Source organism: Lagopus leucura, unplaced genomic scaffold, assembly GCF_019238085.1.
Source record: "Lagopus leucura isolate 7727_CA_CO unplaced genomic scaffold, USGS_WTPT01 Super-Scaffold_100016, whole genome shotgun sequence".
NCBI lineage: Eukaryota > Metazoa > Chordata > Aves > Galliformes > Phasianidae > Lagopus > Lagopus leucura.
In genome coordinates, this window is record NW_024962270.1 from 1,871,788 (window position 1) to 1,896,951 (window position 25,164).

The window sequence follows — 25,164 nt, forward strand, 5'->3', positions numbered from 1 at the left end:
CACTCAAGGGTATTTGAGACGTGCATCTTTTTCTAAGTCTCCCTTCCTACAACTGCTGTTGAAGAGACTGAGGAGGACCTGTGCTGCTGAGTATTTGACAGCTTTCTCACTCCTCTTTCTCACTTCTCGCTCTTTCTCACTCCGTCTCACATTGCACTGAGCTCTCCCAGGCAGAGCCAGTGCTCTTCTTCACCCAGTGTGCAAACAACTGGATGCTAAGGTACGTGTAACACTGATAAGGCAGCAGCACAAGCCAGCTCCAGGGGAATATCATGCAATCAAGCCCACGGCAAGAACCCAAACGCCACCAGCTCCATCAACATCCAGGGAGCAGCTCCTGATACTGCACATGCAAAAAGAGTCTGCACAATCGCTAGGTGGTTTCTTTGTGCAGGAAGGAGGAAAAGAGAGTTAATTTTAAACAGACAAACAATAGCTCATTGACAGGTTGACAGCAATTAGTAACCAGAGAACACCAGACATGTTTCCTGTAACAAAGTATAAAGCGTGCGGCCCACATCTTTGTCTTTTGACAAAATAAAAGCATAAGAAAGGTTTATCTGCAATCCTAACAGCAGAACTGCTTGCACCTGAGATGGCAGAAAGAAAACTGACCACACAGAAAGTGGTCTTGCCCATAGCTGAACCCTTCACTCACTTATAGAAATCTCAACTTTTTCCCCTTCATCTGTGGGGCAAGAGATTCCCTCTACATAGGGTTTCCTTCCCCCAGTGATGCTGTGACCTCAAGATCTTTCTGGGCCTCCCAAATCAGAGGTCAATTCCCCCTCACTGTTAGCTCAGCGTTGTGAACCTTTTCAAAGAACGAGAAGAAAAATCATAGTGTTTTTTTGTACCTTTTTAAAGATCTCCAGATGGAAAGGAGCCAGCTACAAGAAAAAGAATAAACAAACTTCCAGGGCAGAGAGAGCAGAGAAAGCAGACAAAGCAGACAATTTGCTTCATTATTGTTGGCGTGAGTGGGAAAGTGCAAACAAAAACCCACAAGTGGGATTTTCTAAAGGAAGTGTGTTGGTGGTTGCTCCCTTCTGCTTCTCCTAAATCACTCCATCTGTATCCCAGACAAGCACAAGTCCAAAACCAAGTCTGAAGGACCAGCTCTCAGCAGGAGGCAATGTTTTTCATTGCAAAGCACGAGGGATCATCCCACCATTCTCCACCCAGGTTGCTATGTGAGGTTTTGTGACGATCCTTCCTGGAGAGAAAAGAATGAGGCTGGTCATTCACCTACTCTTGAGTGGCAGCAGATAGACCACTCTGCTTTGTCATCTGTATGTTAATGCAACTCCAGCAAAGCTGTCAAAAATTTATTCAAAAAACACACAGCTCTTGCACAACAGGCATTAAAGGTCCATTGCATCTCCAGTCTCCCTCTGCACAACTCCTGATGCACTGGGATCCTCAGAAAAGCATTCTACAGGTACCAAAAGAATGAGGTAGCCTGGCACAAGAGCAGGACAAGGCTCCACTTCTCTGCTCTTGCAGGCAGTTTCTGATAAAAGAGTTAATGTGACAGTAAGGTCCCAAAGGGCAGTTATTTTGGTCAGGTATAGCATCCTGATTATCCGCCAAATTCTAACTTTAGGAACCAGACAGCCACAGGGTTCATCTTTCACTGTTTGTCTCCGCTCTGTCCGAAGCAGTGGGAAGGAGACCACCAACATGGAGGACAGAGAAGAAAGGCCTCGATTAAGGGAATATGCCTTTCCTCTTCCCTTGGGATGGCAGCTGGCAGCTGCCCGCACCCAGTGCATAGTGCAAAGCAACACAAAGGCTGTATGTGAGCTACCCATCACCTGCAAGGGGACAACGGACCAGGAAAGTTGTGTCCCACTCCCACCTCTCAAAACCTGCGCCACATGCAAAAGCCCTGACCTACATCCAGCCCAGAAGAAATAGCCCCACTGAACCCAACCTGTGGCCCCACGTGCCCCTTGGGGACCACTGCCCAGCTCCTGCTGCTCGGATTCGCTTTCCTTCCGCTCGTTGTCCCACAAGGGTTTCATTTTACACTTTCATATTTGTTTTATCTTTGATACTAATGGAAAAGTCAGGGGGCAGCGGGGAGGAGCAGAGCAGAAATGGGACACTCAGCATTTAATAGCTTCCCAGATGCCGGCTGAGGCTGAGAAGTTTTGTGCAAATCCTCCTGTTGCTGAGGCACAGCGAGCACCAAGCCTGCTGCACTTTGCCTCTTGGACATAATATTCTTAAATATCACTGGAGGCAAAATCTTGCTCGTCTTCCCTAAATACAGAGCACTCAGAAGAAAGAGACAAAACTTGGTTTAAATGCAGCAGCTTGCTAAACTCAGAGGCAACGAACCAGCCAGCATTTCACAGCAGTCATTTAGCAGTCCCTCTGCTTACAAGGGCTTTAGAAATTTGTTTTCCCCTCATTTGCTGTGCAGTGAACCTAGAAAACAGAATTTCTCCCTAAAAAAGGCTTGGTACAACAGTTGTGTCTTCTGAGAGATTCAGAAGGCGTCTTTAACAAAAGCAGACAACCAAAGAACAGCTTATCTAGGAAGAAACAGGATAGCAGAAATGCTAAAGGAGAGTTATCTGCTGCTTCCTGCCCTGCTCCAATTCCTCAAAACAGCTGAGCCCAATTTCTGTTCTGGCATTCACCTCATCCTCCCAAAACCACTGCCCCCAGCATGGAAAACTTCAGCCTGAAAGGTCAGTGGAGATGAAAGTTCAAGCTTAATAGAAGGGATCAAGCATTTAAACAATCTTAATGTCACCATTAATCCTTCTAAAATTATTAATCCTTAGGAGAGCGGAGGGGCACTAAGCGGTGAAGATGAAAAAAGGCTGCAGCCACTGCTGTGCCGTGAGATGAGGTCACACTGCACAGCTTCACAGCTTCCTCCGTGGCAGCTGAGGACAGACACCACATCAGAGCACTCCTCCTGCATCCCATGGCTATTGTCATATAGGGAGATGCTTATATGGCCAGGGAACATCACCCACTAGTTTCTCAGTGAAACCTGTAAACATGTATCTGACATCACATATATTAGAAAAACAAAACCAGCAAATCCTCACCTTAAAAACATCTAGCAATGGAGAGTCCAACAACTCCCAAAGCACGTATTTTTTATTAAAAAAAGAATTTCCCTTATTGCTGGAAATGTGTACCTTTCTGCTATGCTGAGGCTGGGCTAGGTTTAAATTACAACAGGAGAAACCCCCAGGAGCACGCAGAGCTGTGCTGTAAGCAAATATTTAGACAGGATATATAAGATACTGCACTCCAAAGCTCCAGTCTTCTCCCTGTGTCTGCAAACCAAACACACACAGAAGAACCTGGTGCTGTACAATTACATAGGAGAAGCTGAAGTGACTTGTGGCGAGCCATTTGAGGACTGGTAATCAGGAGCTTGGTGTATGCTCCTGATTAAGAGGAGATAATCCATTGCTGAAGCACACGGCTTTGGTGTCAGATCAGAGCAATTCTGGCAACTGTTCCAACATCACACAGCGCTCGAGCAACAGCTGATGCAAAATGCTCCCACAGCAACAGGGCACTGCCGCCTCCATCCAAGGACTGTCCTTTTACAGTGGCAACTGCTGCAAAGGTCAAGCACATAGCAGAGGCAGCACAGATTTGCCTCTTCTCTTGGACCTGAATGTCAAGGCTAAGAGATTAGCAGCCAGAGAGCCTGCACCAAAGATTTCCAGAGAGCTGGGAGGTCATGGTTTGCTTCGCGCTGTGAGGGAGCTGCTTCCTGGAGTGTCATCGCCAAACACAGCAATGTGACCCTGCAAGGGGAGTCACTGCTCCATTTGCTGGGAGTTAAGTGAATTTAGGTCTCTGCAATAACTCATCTTGCCTTCAGTCCAGCTTCACAGTGTAGATGATTTCCTGTTAAGCAGAGGAGGATGCATGGCTTGTATTCTGTCAGCTTTATTTTCATTCAAATGGATCTGGCTACTGGTAATGAGGCAGCCCAAAAGAGCTCCAAATGTTAAAATAGGAGCAAGGGGCCATGCAGAGGAAGAGTTTGGGGGGATCGTATGCTTTTCAAATCTCATCCCCAGAGCTCAGGGCAAATACATGGGTCTTGATCATCTCCTCCCCTTCTGAGTTGGACGTGTTGCATCCAAGCAACTGCCAAGCCACCTTCACCAGCTTTGTGTTCCAATCACCTTCCTCTTTCCAGTTATTTCAACTTATTTAAACTGAAAAAACGTTTGGAGTGCATCAGGATTCAAAGATACACCCAAAACACAATCACAACAAACCAGGAAGGCATCTTAAAGCAGTGTTTCTCTCAGTCTCCATTCCACCCACAACTATCATTAACTGGTTGTGTAAAGGATTAAAATGTGTCCTTGCAAAGCTTGTAAAAGACAGGAATGCCACATACTCAGGGCAGAAAAGTCAGACCAACTCAGTGAGGCGTTGGCAAAGTGGAGAATTGATCCAGAAAGAGTAAAAAGAACGCGCCCCTGCCACAAAAGGACATTTGACAAGAAATCAAACATGCAAAGCAAAAAACAGAACGTGTGTGACCAGATTACCAAGCATCAAGATTGTAGAAAGGAAACAACCACCACAAACAGCCTATCAGCCTATAGGAGGCAACACAAACCCCCAAAACCACCACAGCAGTCCAAGCAGAGCTCCAAAAACATAGCATTTTTTTGCAGGGAATCTTGAGAGAGGGAAAGGACTGAGAACTTGAGAGGAGGACTGCTCAGCCACCATCACCAAACAGCACCTATGAATGGGGTGCAATCAGCCTCCAGGTGACTCGGCCAGGGAGAGGGAGGCAGTCCTGATTAAAAGTCTTCCAAGAGATAAACAAGGAAGGATGGGCATCAGTTAATTTCTGCTTCCACCCCAGGTAAGATTTTAAAAAATGCCTAAATCAGTTCTGTCTACAGCAAATAAAGATTTAGATCTGATATTAACAACTGCTTAAAGACGGGAACGTCAGGCTTGGGGACAAGCTTAAGAAGTTGCTAATTCTCCTTTATTAGTTTCAGAAAGGGCAGAGAAGCACGCTTCAGGGACAGGCTGGGCACAGCAAATCTAGCTTCCAGGAACAGTATCACTCTATCTGCTTCCAAATTTGCCTTTCAAGGACTCCCAGGATTAAGATCAGAGGAGCCACAGTGGTGAGAGCAGCAGCAGGCACGCTGAGAGCTGCTGATGGCAGAACCACGCCGCGCCAACAGAACAGCTTTGCAGGGCTCCCCATCAAAGCCCCCCCAGACTGAAGCACTGTGCTTTGAGAGGGATCCAACTTAGCCTAATATCCTCTTCTTGTCACACAGTCCTGTGGCCATAATTCACCATGAAAATGAGAAGACACACCTGGAAATACATCTACACCACGTCAGGGATGCTAATAGAGCGAACCAAGCATGCCCTTTGTGTTCAGTGCAGCATTTTTAAGAAGCCTCGTTGTTCATTAAAGGTGAAGCAGATGCTGTTCCTCTGGCCTCTTTCAAAGGGCTTATCTATGGGCTGGATTTCATTAAGTGCCTTGCTCTGTATTTAATAAGCTTGCAAGTCTAGACACTTTGGTTCTCTCTCTATCACCCCTTTGGTGTAGCAGCAGGTAGAGACAACAGAGGTTTAAGAGGGAAATACTCAGCTAGTAGATTTAGATGCTATCAAGAGGGTTGCATAATTTCACTTTGACTCACTGCAATTTCATACTCGGGGACTTTTTCCTTCTCACAGGTGCCAACTTCTTTTGAAGGAAAAGGGCTGCTACTTGCTGCAGCAGCAAAGAGGAAGTCCCTGGGAGGTTCAAGGCACAGACTTCAGGGTGTTGGTTCACGTGGATTCTCCACTAACAACCAAACAAGGGAGAAAAAAACCCCGAAGAACTGTGCATTGGAATCACCCTCTGCTAACAGATGGCAGTGATGCAATGGACACAAAGGCTGTCCTGACAACCAATCCAGTCCACATAACTCATCAGATATATTCACATGCATCTAGGTGTCACCTCATCCCCACAGTCAAGAAGAACAGTCCTTCTTGCAGGAGCATGATGCTGGGCACACAGTGAACACAGGACACTGGCACAGGTGACTGCCAGCTACTTCCATAGGGATTTTCTTCCATCAGGCTATGAGGAGAGCACAGCCGTCCTGCTGATTGGAGGGCAACAATGAGAAAAGACATTTGCTTATCAGTCAGCAATTGGTGTCACTTGAGCGATGGGAACTCAGCCGAGACTTTGTTCACTTTGCTTCTGACCCTGCATCACACTTGAACCCTCGGTTTCTGCACAAAGACATCTCTGTATTTATTTATTTGCTGCTCTATTTAGCCCCAAAGGCTAAGTGAGCTGATACAAACCCTGCTGGTTCATAGCAGACTGGAAAAGATCTGCATTTTTGTGGATCGGGGCTGCAAGATGTGCATGTTACAATCACATGCACCACGGGGATATACAAACAAACTCACTGCAATCTAAGTTAACAGCAGTACAGTTTTTTGAAAGATTAATCAGAAAAAGATCTCTCTTTAGGAAACAAACAACTGTAATCAGCAAATATTTCTTTCACATGGGATTGCAAAACAAGCCATGCGCTACCCTCGCCACCAGAGCAATGAGTCATGAACTTCCCCAGCAAAAGGGGAGGCAGAGCAGAACAACTGCACACAGAACAACAGGATGGGAATTCTTAGCATTTTATGCAAAGGAAAGTAAGTTCAAGGTCTCTGCACTCACCATCAAACTTCTTGTATCGGGAACTAAACATTGTTTGTAAGTGATTGCTAAGCTCTACGACGGCGTTTCTGAAGTCGTGTTTGCTCAGTTGACTGTATCTCTCTTCCATTTCTTGAGTGCAGCACGTGTAGGCTTGTGAGCAGACTTTCAAGTGGTCGCCTTAAAAACAAAGAAAATACTCTAAGTTAGAGGAATTCCCTTTGCGACACAAAGAGGTCAGAGTGCGAGGCCCCGTGGTGGCACCGTCGTCTCCAGGGAGTTTTAATTACTTTCAGTTCACTCAGTTAATACATAATACACCACATCAATGACATTGGTCCTTTTTGAACAGAAAAATCCTTTTTTCCTTCTCCTTCCCTTCAGCTATCACTGAAGTATTCTAAGAATCAAAGATATCACTGATATGAAAATAAACTTGTTTTATGTAACTGCTTGTGAAAAGACTTTACATTTCCCAGCTTTTAATTTTACGGTTTTCTGTCATCTTGGGTGAAACTGTGTTTGTTTTGCAGAATTCAAACATATTTTTCTTCCCTCACCCTAAAAGATGGCTCTCATAAAAATCTTATGGCTCAAGATTGCTTAGCCAGAAGAATCGTAAAGGGCTCCAGTATCTCTCTTACCCCTGAGTGCCTCAGCACAAGGAGGCAGATGGTGAGAATTCCCCCGGAGGTCCAGCAACAACCTCCAGCACTGCTGGGACTCACCAAGACTCACCCCAAGAGCTGCAGGGCAGAAAGAATCACTACATACCTTCTGAAGAGCCACCCAGACTGCTAAAGCATCGGAAGAGTCTGCAGTGAACAAGAGCTATTTCTGCTCTATGCAAAACAAAGCCAGATTGTGATCAGTGCAACCAGATCTGGCCCACGACTGCACGATTCGCCCAGCTACCAAACCTTCACACTGCTGTGTGTGACTTTCTTGCCTAGAGACCACTCTCAGGCCATTTTTCAAAAGTTAAAACCATACATATTAATTAAACACACACATTCCATCTCTAAGACTGCCCTCTCCTAAACAGCTTTCCTTTTGTGCCATGGGATTTGTTTGTTTTCTCAGACATTACAGAGACCTTGACCAACAGATAATTCTGCCACAACTAATTTATTGCACGAGACTGTCTGCTGCTCCAAGTCCAGTACAGAGAACAGCCCTGCTTAGACAGCCTTCAGAAAACAAACAAAAAAATTCACTGTCTCCTTAGAGACTCTTTTTTTCTCCCTTTTCGTTTTACACACTCCTTTTCCTCCCAGGAACACCTCCAATGACAAGCACACTGCACTAGGACTAAGACACAGTGCTCATGATACCGGGGCATACAGAGCCTGCCTCCCCAGCCAGCATTCAACCAAGCAAGTCCCTAGGCAAGGCCACACTATTTCACTTTGCATCCCTTTTGCTCCACTTCCAATAGAGGGCTAAGTCTCCTTGACACTACAGAACACAAATAAATAGCAGCAAAGTGATAATTCCTGCTAGAGCAACAGCTAGACTTGAGATGTCAAAACTATTTAATTTTAAAACACTTGAATTTTTATTTTTTTTCCTAAATTTCAGATGGAAATATTTTACCTGACACGTGCTCCATGATTCCTGTACCATTTTCATTAAGCACTTCTTCCCTCGGTGATTACAATTTACATACTTGTAATTCTTTTGTGTTGGAAGGGCAAACCTCTACCCTACTTGGCAAGCTCAAGCCTACTGTCAGCGGGATTTCTTTTCCTCACTGCACTTCAGAGACACTTCTGAAGTTGTCCACAAATGCCTTGGGATCCTCACAGCAGTGATGTCTTAACAACTACCGCAATTTATTGATTGATTAAAAAAAAAAAACAACATTAAAATCCATTAAAAGCCCAGCGTATTTCACAAATACAAGGAATGTTTTTGTATCTGTTTACACTACTAAACTGAAGTTAACGTCTCGCCTATCTGACAATGCCTTTTTCTATTAGATTAACCTGCTGCTTATTCACCATTGTAACAACTTTTGCCTGGGAGGTTATAAATAAACCTAATGTTGATCTGCCTCCGAAAAAGAATTACTTTGTTTTATATTTCAGAGTACTGAATCAGGAGCTAACATTTCAAAGCAAAAACGTCTTTAATCCCTTCTGTCTCAGATTTGCACGGTGCTTCTCCAGTACACACTGCAAAGCCAGGCAAGGGGAATAGTACTGATAGGATCTGCACAAGCCTGATTTACTATTTGGTTGATCATTAACGAATTACTCTCCAGAACGCAACTCAGGCGTTCAAAAATGAATGACCAAGCAATCTAATTATGGAAGATATTTCTCGGTCATGTCAGCACTATGTGGTCTTGGCTTGTGATCAAGAATTAGCTCTGTCTGGAGCTGAGGAGCTCCTGCCACTGAGTGCTAATGCAGGGCAGGATGCACTGTGTTACTCCGTGGTTAAAAAACAAAAAACAAAAAAACAAAAAACAAAAAAATGAAAGTTTAAGACTGCGGGCTGCTTTTATTGAAGCTTTACTATGCCACAATGGAAGATGCCACTGAGAAGTCACTGAAGCCCATGCTTCCCATGGGGAGGGTTGTCCCTTAGCACCTCCATATCACTGACTGAATGAAACATCAGGCACTGGTACCTTGTGAGGCATCTCATTTCTAGCTCTCGCTTCACACCAGCTCGTAGGGCTCTCTGCTTTCTCTACTTGGGCAGCACTCATACCCATACACAGGGCTCATTCCCATGTGCTAGTTTGACCCAGAGCACAGCGACCTGGAGTTCAGACCAAGACACCACTCCTAGGTCCTCCTGCTGGCAGCCAGAGCTCCTCTAAAGAAAGGAGTGAAAAACTAGGTATTTAGGCCCACTTAAGCAGACATCTAATGTTTATGTATATTACATAAAGAACACTCATTGTGTGTGCTCGCTGTCAAGGACACATTTGGCAATAATTATTTCTCAAGTTGATACTCATCAAACAATGCCCATACAAGGCAACCCTTCATCTGCTGTTGAGTGTTAAAGACTCTGCAGCTTTTGTAATTTATCACCATATGAGCCCAGCAAAATATAACTCTGCCACAGCTTCCTTTCAAGTTACGCTTTTATTGAATTGTTTGCAATCATCACACTGGGGGCTGTGTGGCAAAAAGAGCTTAAGTAGCAGAGAACTACTCTAAATATCGACTGCACATGTACACCATACCTGCAACTTGTCAAGGACTTGTGGCAGATCTTTTCCATAGCCTGTCACAGCAAGACGTTATATCTATTTTATACTACACACATATATAGAGAGAGAGAAAAACAATGGACCAAAACTAGAAGAGAAGCTTGCTCCTTAGCTAGTTAGCAATACACCTCTGGGGAATGGAATGGTTAAAGACAGAAATGCAACAGTACACCGTGTCACCATCTGCAGATCTAAGGAAATGTGCTCAGAAAGGTAATCTTGCAAACTTATTATTTAAGCCATTATAGAAATACCACATTTAGCAGGCTCTAGGCACATGAAGTTTCTTCCAAATCAAGCAACTATTACGCAACATGTTGGAAAACATGTTTTCATCAAATGAGTAACTGTGCAGTACGAACTCAGGGGCTCCATTATCTTGAAAAGCAGCTCCCTTCACCAAACAATTTTCCAAGACCTTTTCAAAATGTTGTTTCTGGACTTCCAGGCTAAACATGCCATTCCCACCCTGCTCCTTGTTGCCCTGACCAAGTACTTCTGGCTGCAAAAGCAACTTTCAGAAGCCATTAACTGGGAGGCAGAGGGGCGTTACCTCTTGAAAAGTCTCCTGTGCACAGTCTAGCCCTTCATTGAAGCTCAGTCAAGGAGCCAAAAGCACTTTATGGTCAGAGATGTTACTGTTGGACTTGGCTCCTGTGTGTGAAAACCCAGGCTGGTGGAGCATTTGGAGCCTTCCCTGCTCACCTCCAGGAGGGGCACGCAGGGCCACCAGCATCTCAGCTCACACCCCACCACTGCCCCTCTGGTACACATCAGCTCGTGTCATCTTTAAAAGAGCTTTATGACTTCCTCTGAATCTACTACAAAAGGAATCCTGGACTGTAATGCCGGACTCTAATCCGATTTCACACTAGACTTACATTCTAATTATCACAGAATATTAGGCTTCCACCCATCATATATAATTGACATGCTACAGAGGCTTTACAAAACCCCCAACAAAGATGACAAGAAATACTAGCATCACCCTTGAGCACAGCTCTGCTGCTCCAGCCCTACTTTAACAAGGGACAAAAAGAATAAAGAAAAATGTGAGACTGTGATTGTCTCCTGTGGAGTCACGGAGAAAGACAAGGCTATCGAACCATCCATCCAACCTGACCACCTCTAATTGCACCAGATAATACCAGATAATACCAGAAACCTCCCAGTTTTCCTGGCTACAGGAGCAGGGGATGCTCAGCACCTGCAGAACAGCCCATAACGCCTGTGAGCTGTCGGCACAGCCACACAAGAAGGGGTGTGCTGCTCCCATCACTGCTTGTGACGCTTTTAGATATTTGCTCATAAAAAGTGCTACACAAACGTGGATAGCATCTAGTCACAGCAATATTTTTAGGTGAAATTATACTAAGTTTCAAATAGTAAAAGGAGGAAAAAGTCCTGCTCTGGGCAATGCCTGACACCCAGAGCAACCCTGCTGCCCTCTCCTAGGCTGTCTCACATACGAACAATGTTTGAAGGCACACTTGGTGCCTGGTATAAGCAGCAAACTTGAATTTTGAGTGGATGGCTCTTATCTGTGCTTTCCTCTTCCACCAGTTGGTCAGACTTCACTGCTTGCTTTAAGGCAGTGCTGCTTTGGCACTTGTGTTTATTTTCCTATGGAGAATACTCCTGCAGAGATGGTCGCGTGCCAGGAAGGAAGAGATGTAAAACAGCATTGAGATTCTGCTAACAGAGGCAACGCATCCGCCAAGGGCTACAGAATGAGAAACTTCTGAGCGGGTCTGTCCAGGCTGGGACCAACAGACCACATCTCCTTGATGCTCCTGAGCACATGGTGCTATTTCCATTCCAAGTCACAGTTTCAAACACAGCTTGCACACTTCAATCAGAAGTGCTGCATGCAGCCACCTCCCCACATCTTCCACATCGAGCCCTTTCACAACGCCAGGAGCCCTCTATCCATCCAAACATTGTAGCTGCAATGTCTGCCCTGTCTTCCAGCCACCCAGCAGTTTTTAAACCAGAAGCAATCCTCATGCACAGCCATGTATGAGAGCTGGTTATGGAAGTAGAGCAATTTGGCAGTGCATGCCAATGTGCAGTGTATTTTACATCCCACTCAATTAGCAAACATTTTATATAAATGGTTTATTTGCCTTATTAATATTAAAGCCACTTGTTTCCTATGTGTTTCCACTTAGGTTATTAATCAATGCGTGTTTCAGTTTTTTTGCTGATTACTCTAATGGCACAGAAAAATTCCCCAGACTCACAGAGAAAGCTTATAATATTGAAATGATTTTTTTTTCTTCTTGCAAACTTGTCAAGCAGTCAAAACACACTCTTTGATACCCAAACCAAAGCCCTTTCACCCATGCTTAACAACAGTGAACTATTTTCGGTCAAGCTTTACTGCATCTGTTAACTCAGCTGCTAATCCATCTCGCAGGCGTGGGGAATGCCAGCACACACAATACCTCGTCGACATACCTCCCTTCAACACAACAAATAATTCTAATTATTTCCACCGCGCGTACCTACAGTTACTTAAAATATCGTACACAACCAAGGTCTGTCTGGCTTTTATTTTTCCATTTTGCTTTGCTGACAGCTTCAGGTTTGCAAATTTACTGCCAAGAGGGCCAGGGACCGAAAAGAACAAGAGAGATTTATGCGTATGTGTGCACATTAAGCCAAATGCACATTAGGAGCCTTGATTTTTGTTCAGGAAAGAGCAACCTAGGACAGAAAGAGGTCCCTTGCCTTCCAGCCGTTTGAGACCAAATGTTGATGGTCATACTCGTCTTCTGGCCAAAGAAGCATAGTCCTGAAGCATAGTATCATTAAGACTGGAAAAGACCTCCAAAATCACCAAGTCCAACCTCAACCCACCCCCACCATGCCCATAACCACATCCCTCAGTGCCACATCTCCACAGTTCTGGAGCACCTCCAGTGACGGTGACCTCACCAGTCCCTGTGCAGCCCTGTGCCAGTGCTTCTGAGGACAATTTTTTCCTAACATCCAACCAGAACCTCCCCTGGCACAACTTGAAGCCAGCACCTCTTGCCAATTGCACCTGAGTAATCGGTATTAAACTAATCACAGGGTCGTTCAGGAAGAATCCAAGCCTAAGCCAACAGTGAAGCCAACATGAGTGATTTCAGGGAATCCCAGGCTCTTAACACAGTTCTTAAAACCAAAACAAGATGAAAGCCTATTGCCCACCTCATCTGCCCCCAAAACACCAAGAATTAACCTTGCTTTGGGCAAGAGTGAGGCCCTAGGTGTAGCTATGGAGGCTCCAGAAGGCTCCAGCCCTACACCAGCACCATCAGCGAGCCCTCCAGTCGTCTCCAAGAAACCTGCTGACCTGAGGAATAACATCGCTGTTGTTTCATTTCCACACTGACTCCCTCCCATGCAGGGTGGCCCGAATGCTGCAAGGTTTTACACCCTGGCAAACTCTGCTGTGATAGAGCGCTTTCATTTCCACAAACAGGATATTGAGTCAATTAGTGGCACACCAAACGTAAACCAGACAGATGAAGATAATGCATTTCTGCAGACATCAAAAGGGAGAGAAACCACACAAAGACCTGAATATACAAATAAGGCAAGAAGAAAAAGTACATAATTAAGCATACTATTTAAGTAAGCCTGGAGAGCAAAACAGCACTGCTCAACTGGAGGATTCTCCCTGGCTCCAGCTAAAACAGAAACCTTCAATGAAAACCAAGAATTGTTTCTTAATTAAAAAACAAAACCAAAAAACCCCACTTCACACTGTTGAGGGAGAATCTGGGAAATGCAAATTCTCCTTATTATCACTGAATTCCTTAGGCATGAAATTGTTTTCATAATGTGCCTCTGCATACGTGCCTTAAGTGAGAAACAGCGGGCAATTTGTGATGAAAATTATTCTTTTTTTGTTGCTCTTGTGGTTGGCTTTTTTGTTTGTTTGCTTGTTTACTTCTCAGACAAGGAGAATGATGCACACAGTGCACAGAAGATCCATCCCTAGGGCTGTCCCTGTCCCTCCACCAGCATACTTGTAACAGTAATGCTGGGTACACTGAAAGCCAAAAATAAAGCAGTCACGATAAAACCCATTAAAAGCCTGCATACAGTCAGCAATCAGACTTTAGAATACAACAGAACTTGTCTGGCGGATTTTACAGGGATAACATGCACTCCACCACCATCATCCCCCCAAAAAACAAAGCGAACAAACAGAAAACAATCACCCCAGTGAGTATAATTTCATGCAATTAAAGGGGAAAGAAAATCCATTTGGAACAGCAAATACACAGAATTACTGAAGCCTCAGGCGCAAGGAACAGTAAATAGAAGAGATCTGGCTGGGAGACAGTTACTTTCTTTGTAAGACTTTTCATTTTTTCCTTAAATTCCCCAGCAAGAAAGCAAACAAAGCCAAAAAACTGCTCGTTTGTTTTTTTCCATAAAGCTTTGGGATATTTGCCAAAAGGGCAGCTTTTTAACCCAAACGGATTCTGCCACAGACACCGTTATGTGAACTGGAATATTTTTCATTCCTAACAACGTTTTCCCGTGACACTTCCAGCTCCTTTCCTCCCTCATCATCCAGACCCACCGGCACGCACCTCCCGGGATGCTCACCACTCACAGCACAGCACCACACACAATCAGGCAGCAGAGAACAGCAACATACCGGGCACCGACAGAAAGGGTTGGTTTTTTTCTTCTCTTTATAAACATATTTGATTCCAGCTTCGATGCACAAAACCACGCTTCAGAATCACACAGTGGCTTCTTGTGAGATGTACCCAACCTGGGCTGTGCCAGCAGCACGGTCATCTGCTGGCTCAGCTCAGCTCCAGCAGTGTTGTGCCCCTGTGGTCAGCCCCCTACACCCTTGGGTGCCACAGAGAAGCTCAAAAGAAGCAAAGGGTTGCTGTTTGCGAAAGCAGAACAAGCATGCATCGTTGCCCAAAATGCAGCCACCGTGTCCATGTGTTGAATTGCACCAAGAGGAATGGAAGTGATAACAGTATGGGAGCCAGCAGCTTTAACACAAGCAAAAACCTAAGAAAGCTCCAAATTATAAAGATGTTTTTAATCCCTTAAGCAAAAAAACAGAGTTCGTGAAATTCAGCCACCATTTCCTGTTTTTGACTTAAAACTGGACTTTATACAAACAATTGCATAATCTATAAATTGGAAAAAGGTTAATTAACTTCCACAAAGATCATTCATAATTTCAAGACCTACAATAGACACTGCAGAACTTGCTGCCATTCTGGGATAGACTATTTTTGGAAGAAGACAAAAAAACACCCTCATATCAATTGCACAGCATAGCACTGAAGGACCATATACAAATCCAAAATGCCCACACAGTGGCAGGATGATGCTCTCCATCCATGAGGATGCACTCCTTCCTCCTACCTTTCACAGGGCTGTTTTGGGGTAAGGAGGACAGCAAAGGCGAGCAGAGGCTCTGCACAGAGCCAGGGCCAACCAAAAGTTGCTAGACATGGAGTGACCCATGTGCCATTGACCACCTCTACCTCAGCACCCAGCAACATCCTTCCCAGGGAAAAAAAAGTGATAAAAAGCTCTGCATCCAGGAGAAACACTCCATCTCCTCTGTCTGCAGAAGCATCATTCGTTTGCTTGGGGAAAGTATAAACAAAAAGACAAAATGCTTTAAGGCTTGAAGTATAGTCAAGCCCAGCTATAACCTAACAACTGCCCCACGCTAGGAAATGGGGCACTCTCCCCTGCTACCACACGTCTGCCTCATCCATCAGAAGGCTTCAAAGAAGTCCAAATCATGAGCTTAGAGCACTTCTGTCCAAAATGGTTGAAGTTCAAGGACCAAGGAAGAATAAATGCACTTAGGGAACGCTGCCCACCTACACTCGCAAATCCCCCCTTATTCAAAACAAAGAGAAACCAGTGGCCTCCACAAGACCAGAGCCCCCATCCTAAGCTGCTAGGGGAAGTAAGGTCTCCAAAACATCTCTGACACCATGATGACATTTCTCAGAATGAACTCACAGGCATACAGGGTCCATCAGCCCATCCTATCGGCACCAGCTGAGGCCTGGCAGGCAGGGATGTCACCTCCCTGCACAGAGCAACGCCAGCTGAAACAGAACCCAGACATGGTGAGAACCACCCATTTGGAGTACATTTACCAGCAACTGCAGAAATGCCTGCTCCAACACACTCAAAGCCTTTAAGAAGGAAGAACTACCCCTTTATTTTATTTTTTCCCAATCCTCTACTTTCCATTCCTTCACACAGAGCGCAAACCAACCAAACCTACGCACATCCTCCACGAAGAGACCGTAACCACTGAATTTTCCCCTTGCATCGCTCCCCATTTGGCCACATCCTTCCACCCCCTTGCAGAATGGGGCAGACAATTAGCCTTAATCCTCGTTAGTTCTGTATGTTTCCTTTAAATCCTGTTACCGCATTCCTTCGTGCAAGCAAGCGCTGTCTGAGAGCAGGAGGCTCAGCCTCCTCCGCCCGCAGCCTGACCCCTGGGTCCGACCCGAGCCCAAGGGCTGCAATGCCAGCAGACCGAGTGATCGTCACTGATTGCTTCTGAATCAGAAAGGCAGGTGTGAGCTGAGAGCACAGGGCAGAGGTAAATGAAAACCGAAGGCAGGGAGGATTAAAAATATATATATATAAAGATTTGCTTCAAGGAAACGTTCTCCTTTGTCGCTATAGGAGACAACTATGAAAACTTGGTCCAAGGGAAGCGTTTGAAGTCTAGCTGCTTTCATATGCATAACATTTGAGTCACTCTGCCAGAGGAGAGCGGGGCTGCTACATTAATTTATTTTGGAAGTTTATCCAAGCCGCTGGTCAAAGATAAACAACACGCTGGGATGGGAGAGAACATCAGAACTGGGCTGCCCAAGCAGCAGGGAACTTCCACAGCTTTGATAGCACAAATGCACGAGATGGTGTCAGCACGACCCAGTGCTCCATCCCAAAAACGAGAGGCAAAAACACTGAGAAGGTGTTGCTTTTCCTTGGGAGGCATTCTTGCTATAAAATGTCATGCAGGGGATTCAGCTTAAAAATTTCAAGCACAGTCTAGGCATTTAGACCCGACCCATTAGTGGCCAGCTGTTAATAGGCTGAAGCTGTAATTACTCCAACTGGGGGCTTTCTGGTGTTTCAGCCGGTACTGTGAAATCAGTATTACAGCTGCTTTACTGAGCTATTGCTGCAGGTAGGAAGCACGTTCCAGCCCAAACACCCTGAGAACCAAAAGTAAAATTAGACCTTATCAGCAGCTCTCCTCCTGAAGCCAGTAAGTGCATCATTATTCTTAAATCTGCTTCCAGGGGGGACATGGAAAAAAGTTAACAGTAACGTGCCTGAGAAGTTACAGCAAACACTCAGCACTCTTCAACATGCCCAAGGAAAAGCCTCTCTGAAACTGAAGTCTCACAGAGCACAATTCCTTCACGAACAGCACCCGCATGTCAAGACTGCAAATTAGCCCTCACAGGCTGCCCTAATCCTTCCCATTCAAAGCTTAAGGCAAGAACAAGAAAAATTAAAAATAAAACAAAACAAAAAAAGCAAAAAAAGAAAGGAAAAAAAAAACCAAACCCATACAGTTCCTTGTGAGAAGATTTTCCTGGATACCACATGGTTAACATATTGCCCAAGTGGAGACACACCCCAGAGGAGCGATGATGCTAACTTGTGGTACTTCAAATAAATCTGAGCCAATCAATCTGGAAGGTCTGTTTTCTATTTGTGGGTTTGGGTTCGCTGTTTTGTGTTTCTTTTTTTGTCTTTGCTGTTTGTTTGCTTTCAGTTTGGCGGACCTTCCCTATTCTAACCTCCAAAACCCAACATGCCACGCTTGCTGGGAGGTGATGCACAATGTTCATGCGATCTGCGTACTCAAACTGGCTGATGAGGAGTCTGCCAGCTCCTAAAGCATGGCCACAGCCTTCCCTCACTGTGACAAAGGCTTTGTTTCTCCTCCAAATGCCACTGCTTTGATCTTAAATGAGCTTTCTTGGGCGCTGGTTGGCCACGTGCCCACGGCATCTCTTCGGTACCCTCACCCCTCAAGCTGAATTATCCACCTCTTGTGCAGGTCACCAAGAGGCAGCAAACACGCTTTACCAGATGTGAGTTTTATCACCTCAACTCCAACTACTCTTTTCTTTACAGGACTCCTGGTTTTTAAGCTTTTATCAGATCGCTGTGATTACAACAGCTTCACTTACGTGCTCAAAAGCTCCTATAAAACCTCTAGTTCAAGGTTTATTTGGCCTAGGTGTTTTTCAACTTGGAGGGACGACTTACAGATATGAGCAATTTGTCCGTGTGCTTTGACCACTTGTTCAGTGAGCTCAAACTGCATCTGCCTTCCCAGCAAAATTCCATAAACTCACTGACCAAAAGACGTTCTTTTAAGAATACTTATTTAAAGGAGGGGGGGGGAAGGGAAGACCTTGCAGCAAAAAGGAAGTTTCAATTACTTTGTGCAATCAAGCAGAAAAATTAAGATCTAAGCACACTTTATTAGCTCTGACAAGCAAATGTTGGTGCCTTTGTTTCTGATGTTCTGATGTGTGCAAAACTTTTACTGAGTGTGTGTGTGTGTTTTTGGGTTTGTGGGTGGTTTTTTTTTTTGTTTGTTTTTGCTTATTTTGTTTTTGCTTTAATAACTTTTAAACCACAGAAATACCCTTTCTCCATCTTCTCTTTGTTACAGCTGGGCTGTGCAATGGCGTTCAAAGTAAGGAACTGACACAGAGCTATCGCAAAACAGCTGATTCTTCTCTAAGCATCTTCGAACATTTCCATGTGTCAATGCTACTTCACAACCACATTCATCTATCTAAAATCCACATGAATAAGCGTTTCCCCTGCCTACAGAGTTTGCCAAGCACAGTTACAGTGCAGATAACTTCAGAATTTATAGCAAGTTAAGAGACACTGGAAAGAGATACACAAAAGGCTGACTCTTCTCAGATGTATTTTGCATCCATACTTTCTTCCATGGCCTGGCTCTTAAGAAGCATTTAACATTCAGTTTGTAGTCTGCAGCACAGGGGCAACCAAAGAGCTCTGAGGAAGCACACATATAGATAACAGTGCCTGCAATGAAAGGGTTGTGGCTCCTCTAGAAATAAGATTTTTTTGGGGAGGGTCCACAAGTTTAGAGAGCTCAGGAGAGCTGCTATTCACCACGAGGCTCAGCCTGAGACACAACTGCCTTCACCAGCTCATGGCTATCTGTTCCCCAGGGCTGCAAGGCGGTACAGCAGTCAGTCTTTCCAGCTTCAAGGACCAAAAAGCCCCATTTGCTCAGAAAACAACATTCAGTCCAAGAGCAGGTCCTGGCAGACAGAAATGAAACTTCAGTTACAAGCTGAATGTTTTCCATGAGACATTTTCCACGAGCCAGGGGAAGGTAAGGCACTCACTCCATGCCTTCTGTTCCCCAGCTATTTCCCCAGTTCAGCTCAGCACAGGACGAGCTTCTCAGCCCAAACACCAGCTAACATCTCTCTCTGTGGCACACCAGACCTACAGCTTGTCCAGGTTTTGGACGCAGTGTTTCAGATGGGATGCTACACTTGCAAAGGATGCAGAGCAGTTCACCCTCTCCTGGTGTCACGCATAGCAGTAGCTACCATGACATGCAATGGGCTCTCTGCATCTCTCAGATATTCATAACCCATGATCCAGCTTGAGAAAGCTGTGTTGTTTTGGCAGGAGGCACATCAAGAGCATTACAAGGAGCATCCAAGCCAGCTTAAAAGGAGAGGGTGTTTGTCCAAGCATATTCCATTTCTCCATATTGCCAACAGCTCAAATGAAACAAAACTCACCCCAAGTTAACTCAGCGACACAAGGACTTACAGCCTTGCTCCACTCACCAACAACATCAGCAGGCCAGAGATGGCCATAAACACCACCTTTCCTCTACAGAAACAGACCAACCATAGCATTCACCATCTCCACTACACCTTGAGGTGTGCCACAACACAGCTCTCATCCAACCCAGCTGGCTGGGCCACCAGCAGGAAGGCTACAAGGGAGGTTTCTGAGCAACTGATGTACTATGGGGAAATCACTGCAAGGAAGATCATACACTGCCATTTACAGCAGGATGCTGCAATTGGACTCACCTCTTCAGCTTTATGGGTTAAAAACTCACACCTTTTGCAGTGGCAAAAGGCAGGAAAGAACATCTTCCTCAAAGGGAAAATCAGCACAAAAAACAAGGAGGTGGGTCAGATTTAAATCTAAACAGGTCCACTGCACATCCATCCTAGGGCCACTGTTTATAAGCAGAGAAAGGCAACTTTATACACAAAGATTGCACATTAGTGGTTCCTGGCTTTTCCCAGGAAGAAAAGCTGCTTTTCAGCTGAACTGCTAGTGTAAATATGACAAACCTTCAAACCACACATGGCTGAGCCCAAAATGTTACAGGGAGAAAGGCAAATAAGCAGCGCAACTGGAGATGGAAGAAGTCCCGCACCAAAAACACAAGGTGACCTTTGAAACGTCCTGAAACTGGGCCACCATGGGATAAAGCCATCCCTGCGGCCCCGTGCCACCACAGGCAGTCCCTAGTGATGGTTATGGAGGAAAAGTGCTGGGACCAGAGCACAGCCCCCAGCACTGGTGGCAATGCGAAGCACTGCCCACATCTCTCACATCTCAGCTTCATCTCTCCTTAAATGAATCACGTCGGAGCAAAGACCACAGCAGAGTTTGTAAATAAGCTTTTTTTTTTTTCCACCTGAAAAATGTGTTTTTAAGCCCTTGGCTGCTACTCGCACCAAGCATTACTTTTCTAACTGCCCGGGTATCTGTTGTCCAAGGCGCCCAGCTCACACAAGCAGCGCACTGTGCTCAGCCCACATAATGTGACTTATGTCCAAAAACCATCTCGCTGGTGGAACAGACCCCTCATGTATTCCCCCAGCCTGGAATCAGGCAGCCATCTGTATTTGTGGAAAAGGTAACCTTGAGAGCTTTAACCCATCCAAGAGGCGAGAAGGGGGGTGGGAGAGAGGATTAAGATAAGGATATATCAGAATTAAAAATTCCCCCTTCCCTCCCCCATGGAGCCCTATCTGCCATCCCATGCAGCTGTGAACACTGTGTTATCTGCCTGCGGGTTCACACCAGCACTCCTCCTCAATTAGCATAGATAGCTCTCAAATCCTTTCAACAATTTGTAAGCCAGCTTCTTTGCCACCAGCTTTGTTCAAGCAAAATTCTCCCAGGAGGGACTTGGAGGTCCCAGATGGAGGATGCAGAAGACAACTGCCCACAAGGAGGGCTGGAGAGCACAGGAGACCATTTCAACTTCTTAAGACAATCCCATCCTTCTGGTTTCCCCATTATAGAATTATTGAAGTTGGAAAAGACCCCAAGATCATCTAGTTCAACCCCAGCCCACCCCACCATGCCCATAGCCACGTCCCTCAGTGCCACATCTCCATGATTCTGGAACACCTCCAGGGAGGAGGACACCACCACATCCCTGAGCAGCCTGTGCCAATGCCTCACTGTTCTTTCAGAGAAGTAATTTTTCCCAATATCCAACCTGAACCTTCCATAGACCAACTTGAGGACATTACCTCTCATCCTATCAATGTTACACCTTGCCCAGGAAGGTCTCCTGTCTGTAACTACCAAACTACTACAACTGTGGCACCAGCAGCATAGTGGACTCCTGGCCAGTGAGGTAGGAAAATAACCAGCCCAGCTGCCAGCATCTTATCTCCATTCGGGCTATTACTGGCAGGTATCAAAAAAGTTCAATTTTGTTTTTGAAGCATGTCCCTGATCAGCCTGGCTCAGCTGGGGGAACTGCAAACAGACCTCTGCCATCCCTGTCCCAGGCAGCACAAAGTCCGCTCACAGAAAGGCAAATAGCACAGGGCAGCCCAAAGAGATTCAACAACAGCAAAATAGGTTCGATACTAGGAAAAATTTCTCCTCTGAAAGAGTGCAAATGCATTGACACAGGCTGCCCAGTGAGATGGCGGGGTCACCATCCATGGAGGTGTTCCAGAACCATGGAGATGTGACACTGAGGGACACAGCTGTAGGACTTGGGGATCTTAGTGGTCTTATCCAGTCTTCGTGACCCTATGAAAATGCCCCTACCTGCATATCAGGGACTGGTGAAGCAAAGGGACATAAATGCCAGCACCACCCTTAACCCATCCTGAGACAGCCAACGAGAGCTGGATTTTTTCCCAGTCCTTTTTAATAAGGGAGAGAATCTCCCTCCTTTCACCCCAGGGCTGCTTTGTTACCCAGGCACCACCTGAGGCAACAGCACTCTATAAATGTTTGCAGCTAAGAAAAGAATGGAGGAAAGACAAGAAGTCCCACAGCAGGGAGGCATTTAGCAGCCCAATGCTGGCATAAAGTGACGCTGGCAGGGCTGAGATATGGCATCCCATGCATTGGGGTGTCCTCGTGGGGACAGACCTGTCCCATGAATGAACTGCGATAAGCGGGCCAAAAAGCACCCAAAGGCAGCCCCTCTCCTGTTCCCGTGCTATTTCCAAACAATGCCGTTTTTCCAAAACAAAGTGTTTTGCAATCCTTGAGCAATCCTTTCCTTTTGAAATAAAAGTGAAATTTTCTTCGTTCTCCTCTAGGGCAGACAAACACACAACCACAGCAGCAACCACCAGCTCCAAATACAGCCGCCCTGCAGACACAGCGCTGCACCGGCAGCTGCTGTCAGTGCCTCAGGAATGCTCCCAGGTTCAATTTTAACCTGGAATTTTCCTGCTCAACAGCTTGACTTCTTTTCTGCACCGAGTTCCCACAACCGAGGGATTCCACACTATTCAACTCTTGGATGTTCTTAATTTGTTTCCCTAGAAGACGTTGCTTGGTGTCTCAGAATATTAAAACAGACGTATCACTAAGAAGCCAGAGTGTTGAAGACGACCTGCTTCTCACAGCAACATACAGATCTTAGCAAAGGCATGGGAAAAGTGACTCCACAGCAAAATGCAACCAAAGCCAGTAACGTGATTTGCTCCAAAAGAAATGGAGATGAATCAAACCCGAAGGAAGCAGATTTCATGGCTGTGTTAACTGCCCTGCAGCAGTTCAAACTGCCAGTCCAAAGGCAATATACAGTAGAATTTACATTCTGCGGTCATTCAGCCACTCGTGTGGTGCAAAAGGCCTGCACTTGAAAATAAAAACCTATTGAAAACATTTCTGGAAGAGATTCATTGTTTAAAAAACAAACCAAACAAAACACCCACGAGATGAGACCGAGCAATGCAGTCACAGAAAACAGGGATGGATGCAGCTCAGTGCATATTGGTGGGGCAACATGAAGGGTTAAAGTTCGTGGTGGCCTCATGCAGCAAGAGCATGGAGGCTCTATTTAGGAATCAGAAATAAGGAATTTTGCCAGTTTTTACCCCTGATAAATCCGCATTCCAATCTGTCAGCTATCTTGTTATCCCCAGAGCTGCTGAAGTGTCTCTGGCTGTAACCACGCATGACTCCAGCTTTGAGTAATGGAAATAAAGTATGCGTCCTGAAACTGCGGCGTTCCTTTCCCAACCCCAGAGGAAGAAATGGACCCCGAGCAGCTCAGGGCCTTGGTGCAGGCAGCAGGAATGCTGCACACCCCGTGCCCTCAGCTGCCCACCCCAGCAACCCCACATGGGAGAGGATACCTCAACGTTTTAAAGAAGATGCCAAGTTTTCACCTAATTCAGCAGCTTTGATCGTCTTCAGTAACAAACAAATACCCTTGTAGATTCACAGGTCCAGTTTGGTTGGCAATTCATAACCTGCAAACATTTGGAAGCAGTATTGTAAAATTAAACAAAGCTATCATTTACAGGAAACCCTGCCTCGAGTACAAATTATAGAGTTGTTAAGTTTATCTGGCAATGCCTTGCCCCTGAGTGCTATATAATTATTCCTAAATCTTTCAGGAAAGAATGCAAATATTTTAAAGCCGTAATTCACTGACAAGGAGGAAGTCCCATTTAACCTTTTGTGCATATTTTGATACCTAGAAATTAACCCTTCCTCACCACAACTATTCCTGGTGAGCTCGCTGAGCTCTCTGCAGCTTTAGGATTGCTGGAAAACGCCAGCCCTGGAGCCAGGCGTGCCAGTTCCTGCACGAAGCCTTCCCGGTAAGGGAGGTTTCTGCTGCTGAAAAGGCTGCTGTTCTGGCAGTCCCTTATAAAGGAGCCTTTAACAGAGCAGAGAGTTATGCAAAGTTCTGCTCTCTGCATCTCTTCAGCAGGGTGGGTTCAATGGGGCAGAACAGCCCCGAGCTCCATCCGTCTGCTGTTCCAACCAGCCACATCTCCCCTGCCCGCCAAGCCACCGCTCTCCAATTAACCCACGCTAATCACCCAAAGCCACATGGCTGAGAACGGTGCCACCTCTCTCACAACGCAGCCCCTGTTAAAAACCACCCAGACCCAAACCTTGTCAAAAGGCAGCACTTGGGCTATTGTGTGCTCTGCCAAGCAGCATTATTTATTTACAGAGCTCAGCGCTGGGCTGTGTCCCCCAGCAGTTTCCAGCACCGCTGCTCAGGTAGCAGCAGCTGCTGCTGGCTGTGCACCAACACCACCCTTCCTTCACTCACACATGAAAAGCAAACGTGGCTGCACCAAGGTGAGGCATCCAGCTAATCCAGGAGTGTCACAAAATCCCAGCATGGCTTGGGTTGGAAGGAACCTTGAAGATCGTTCTGTCCCGACCCCCCCTTGGCATGGGCAGGATGCCAAACAACCTCAGTGGTGCAGATTGGTGCTTCCAATGCACAACAGACCCTGGGTTTTTCTGCTGGTGGAAGCAGGTTGATGGATTTCCATCCTCACCGCTAGCTAAAACCAACAGTTCTTAGTACAAACATAAACACTGCACTGAGAAATCACCCAAAATGGATTGAAACCCCACTGTGTGAAGAAGCCCAGATGACCCAAACCATTACCTGGCTCTTTCAGAAGCTTCAGTAAGGCGCTGTGACTGTGTCACTGTGCCTGCAGAGTGGACACAGCCCAGATTTATGGTCCCCACACCACCTCTGGGCTACAGTGGGATGCTATGAAACCAAACTGAGTAGTCACTGTGCTAAAGGAAAGCTCTCTCATTATGAGAGCTAATGAAAGCCAACCACAATTATTATGTAAACAGCATTGAATCACAAGCAGATGCTATCGAAGCCATTTTTTCCCCCCAGTAAGAA

General features: G+C 45.7%; 1 protein-coding gene across 1 annotated transcript in view; it reads right to left on the minus strand.

The window, feature by feature from the left end:
* GPC4 (glypican 4) overlaps positions 1-25,164 on the minus strand; it is a 62,779-nt gene that overhangs the window by 30,630 nt on the left and 6,985 nt on the right. The window contains exon 2 of the mRNA XM_042876437.1: positions 6,725-6,883. Within this exon, the coding sequence (XP_042732371.1) occupies positions 6,725-6,883 (159 nt within the window). The remainder of the gene's footprint in view (positions 1-6,724; positions 6,884-25,164) is intronic.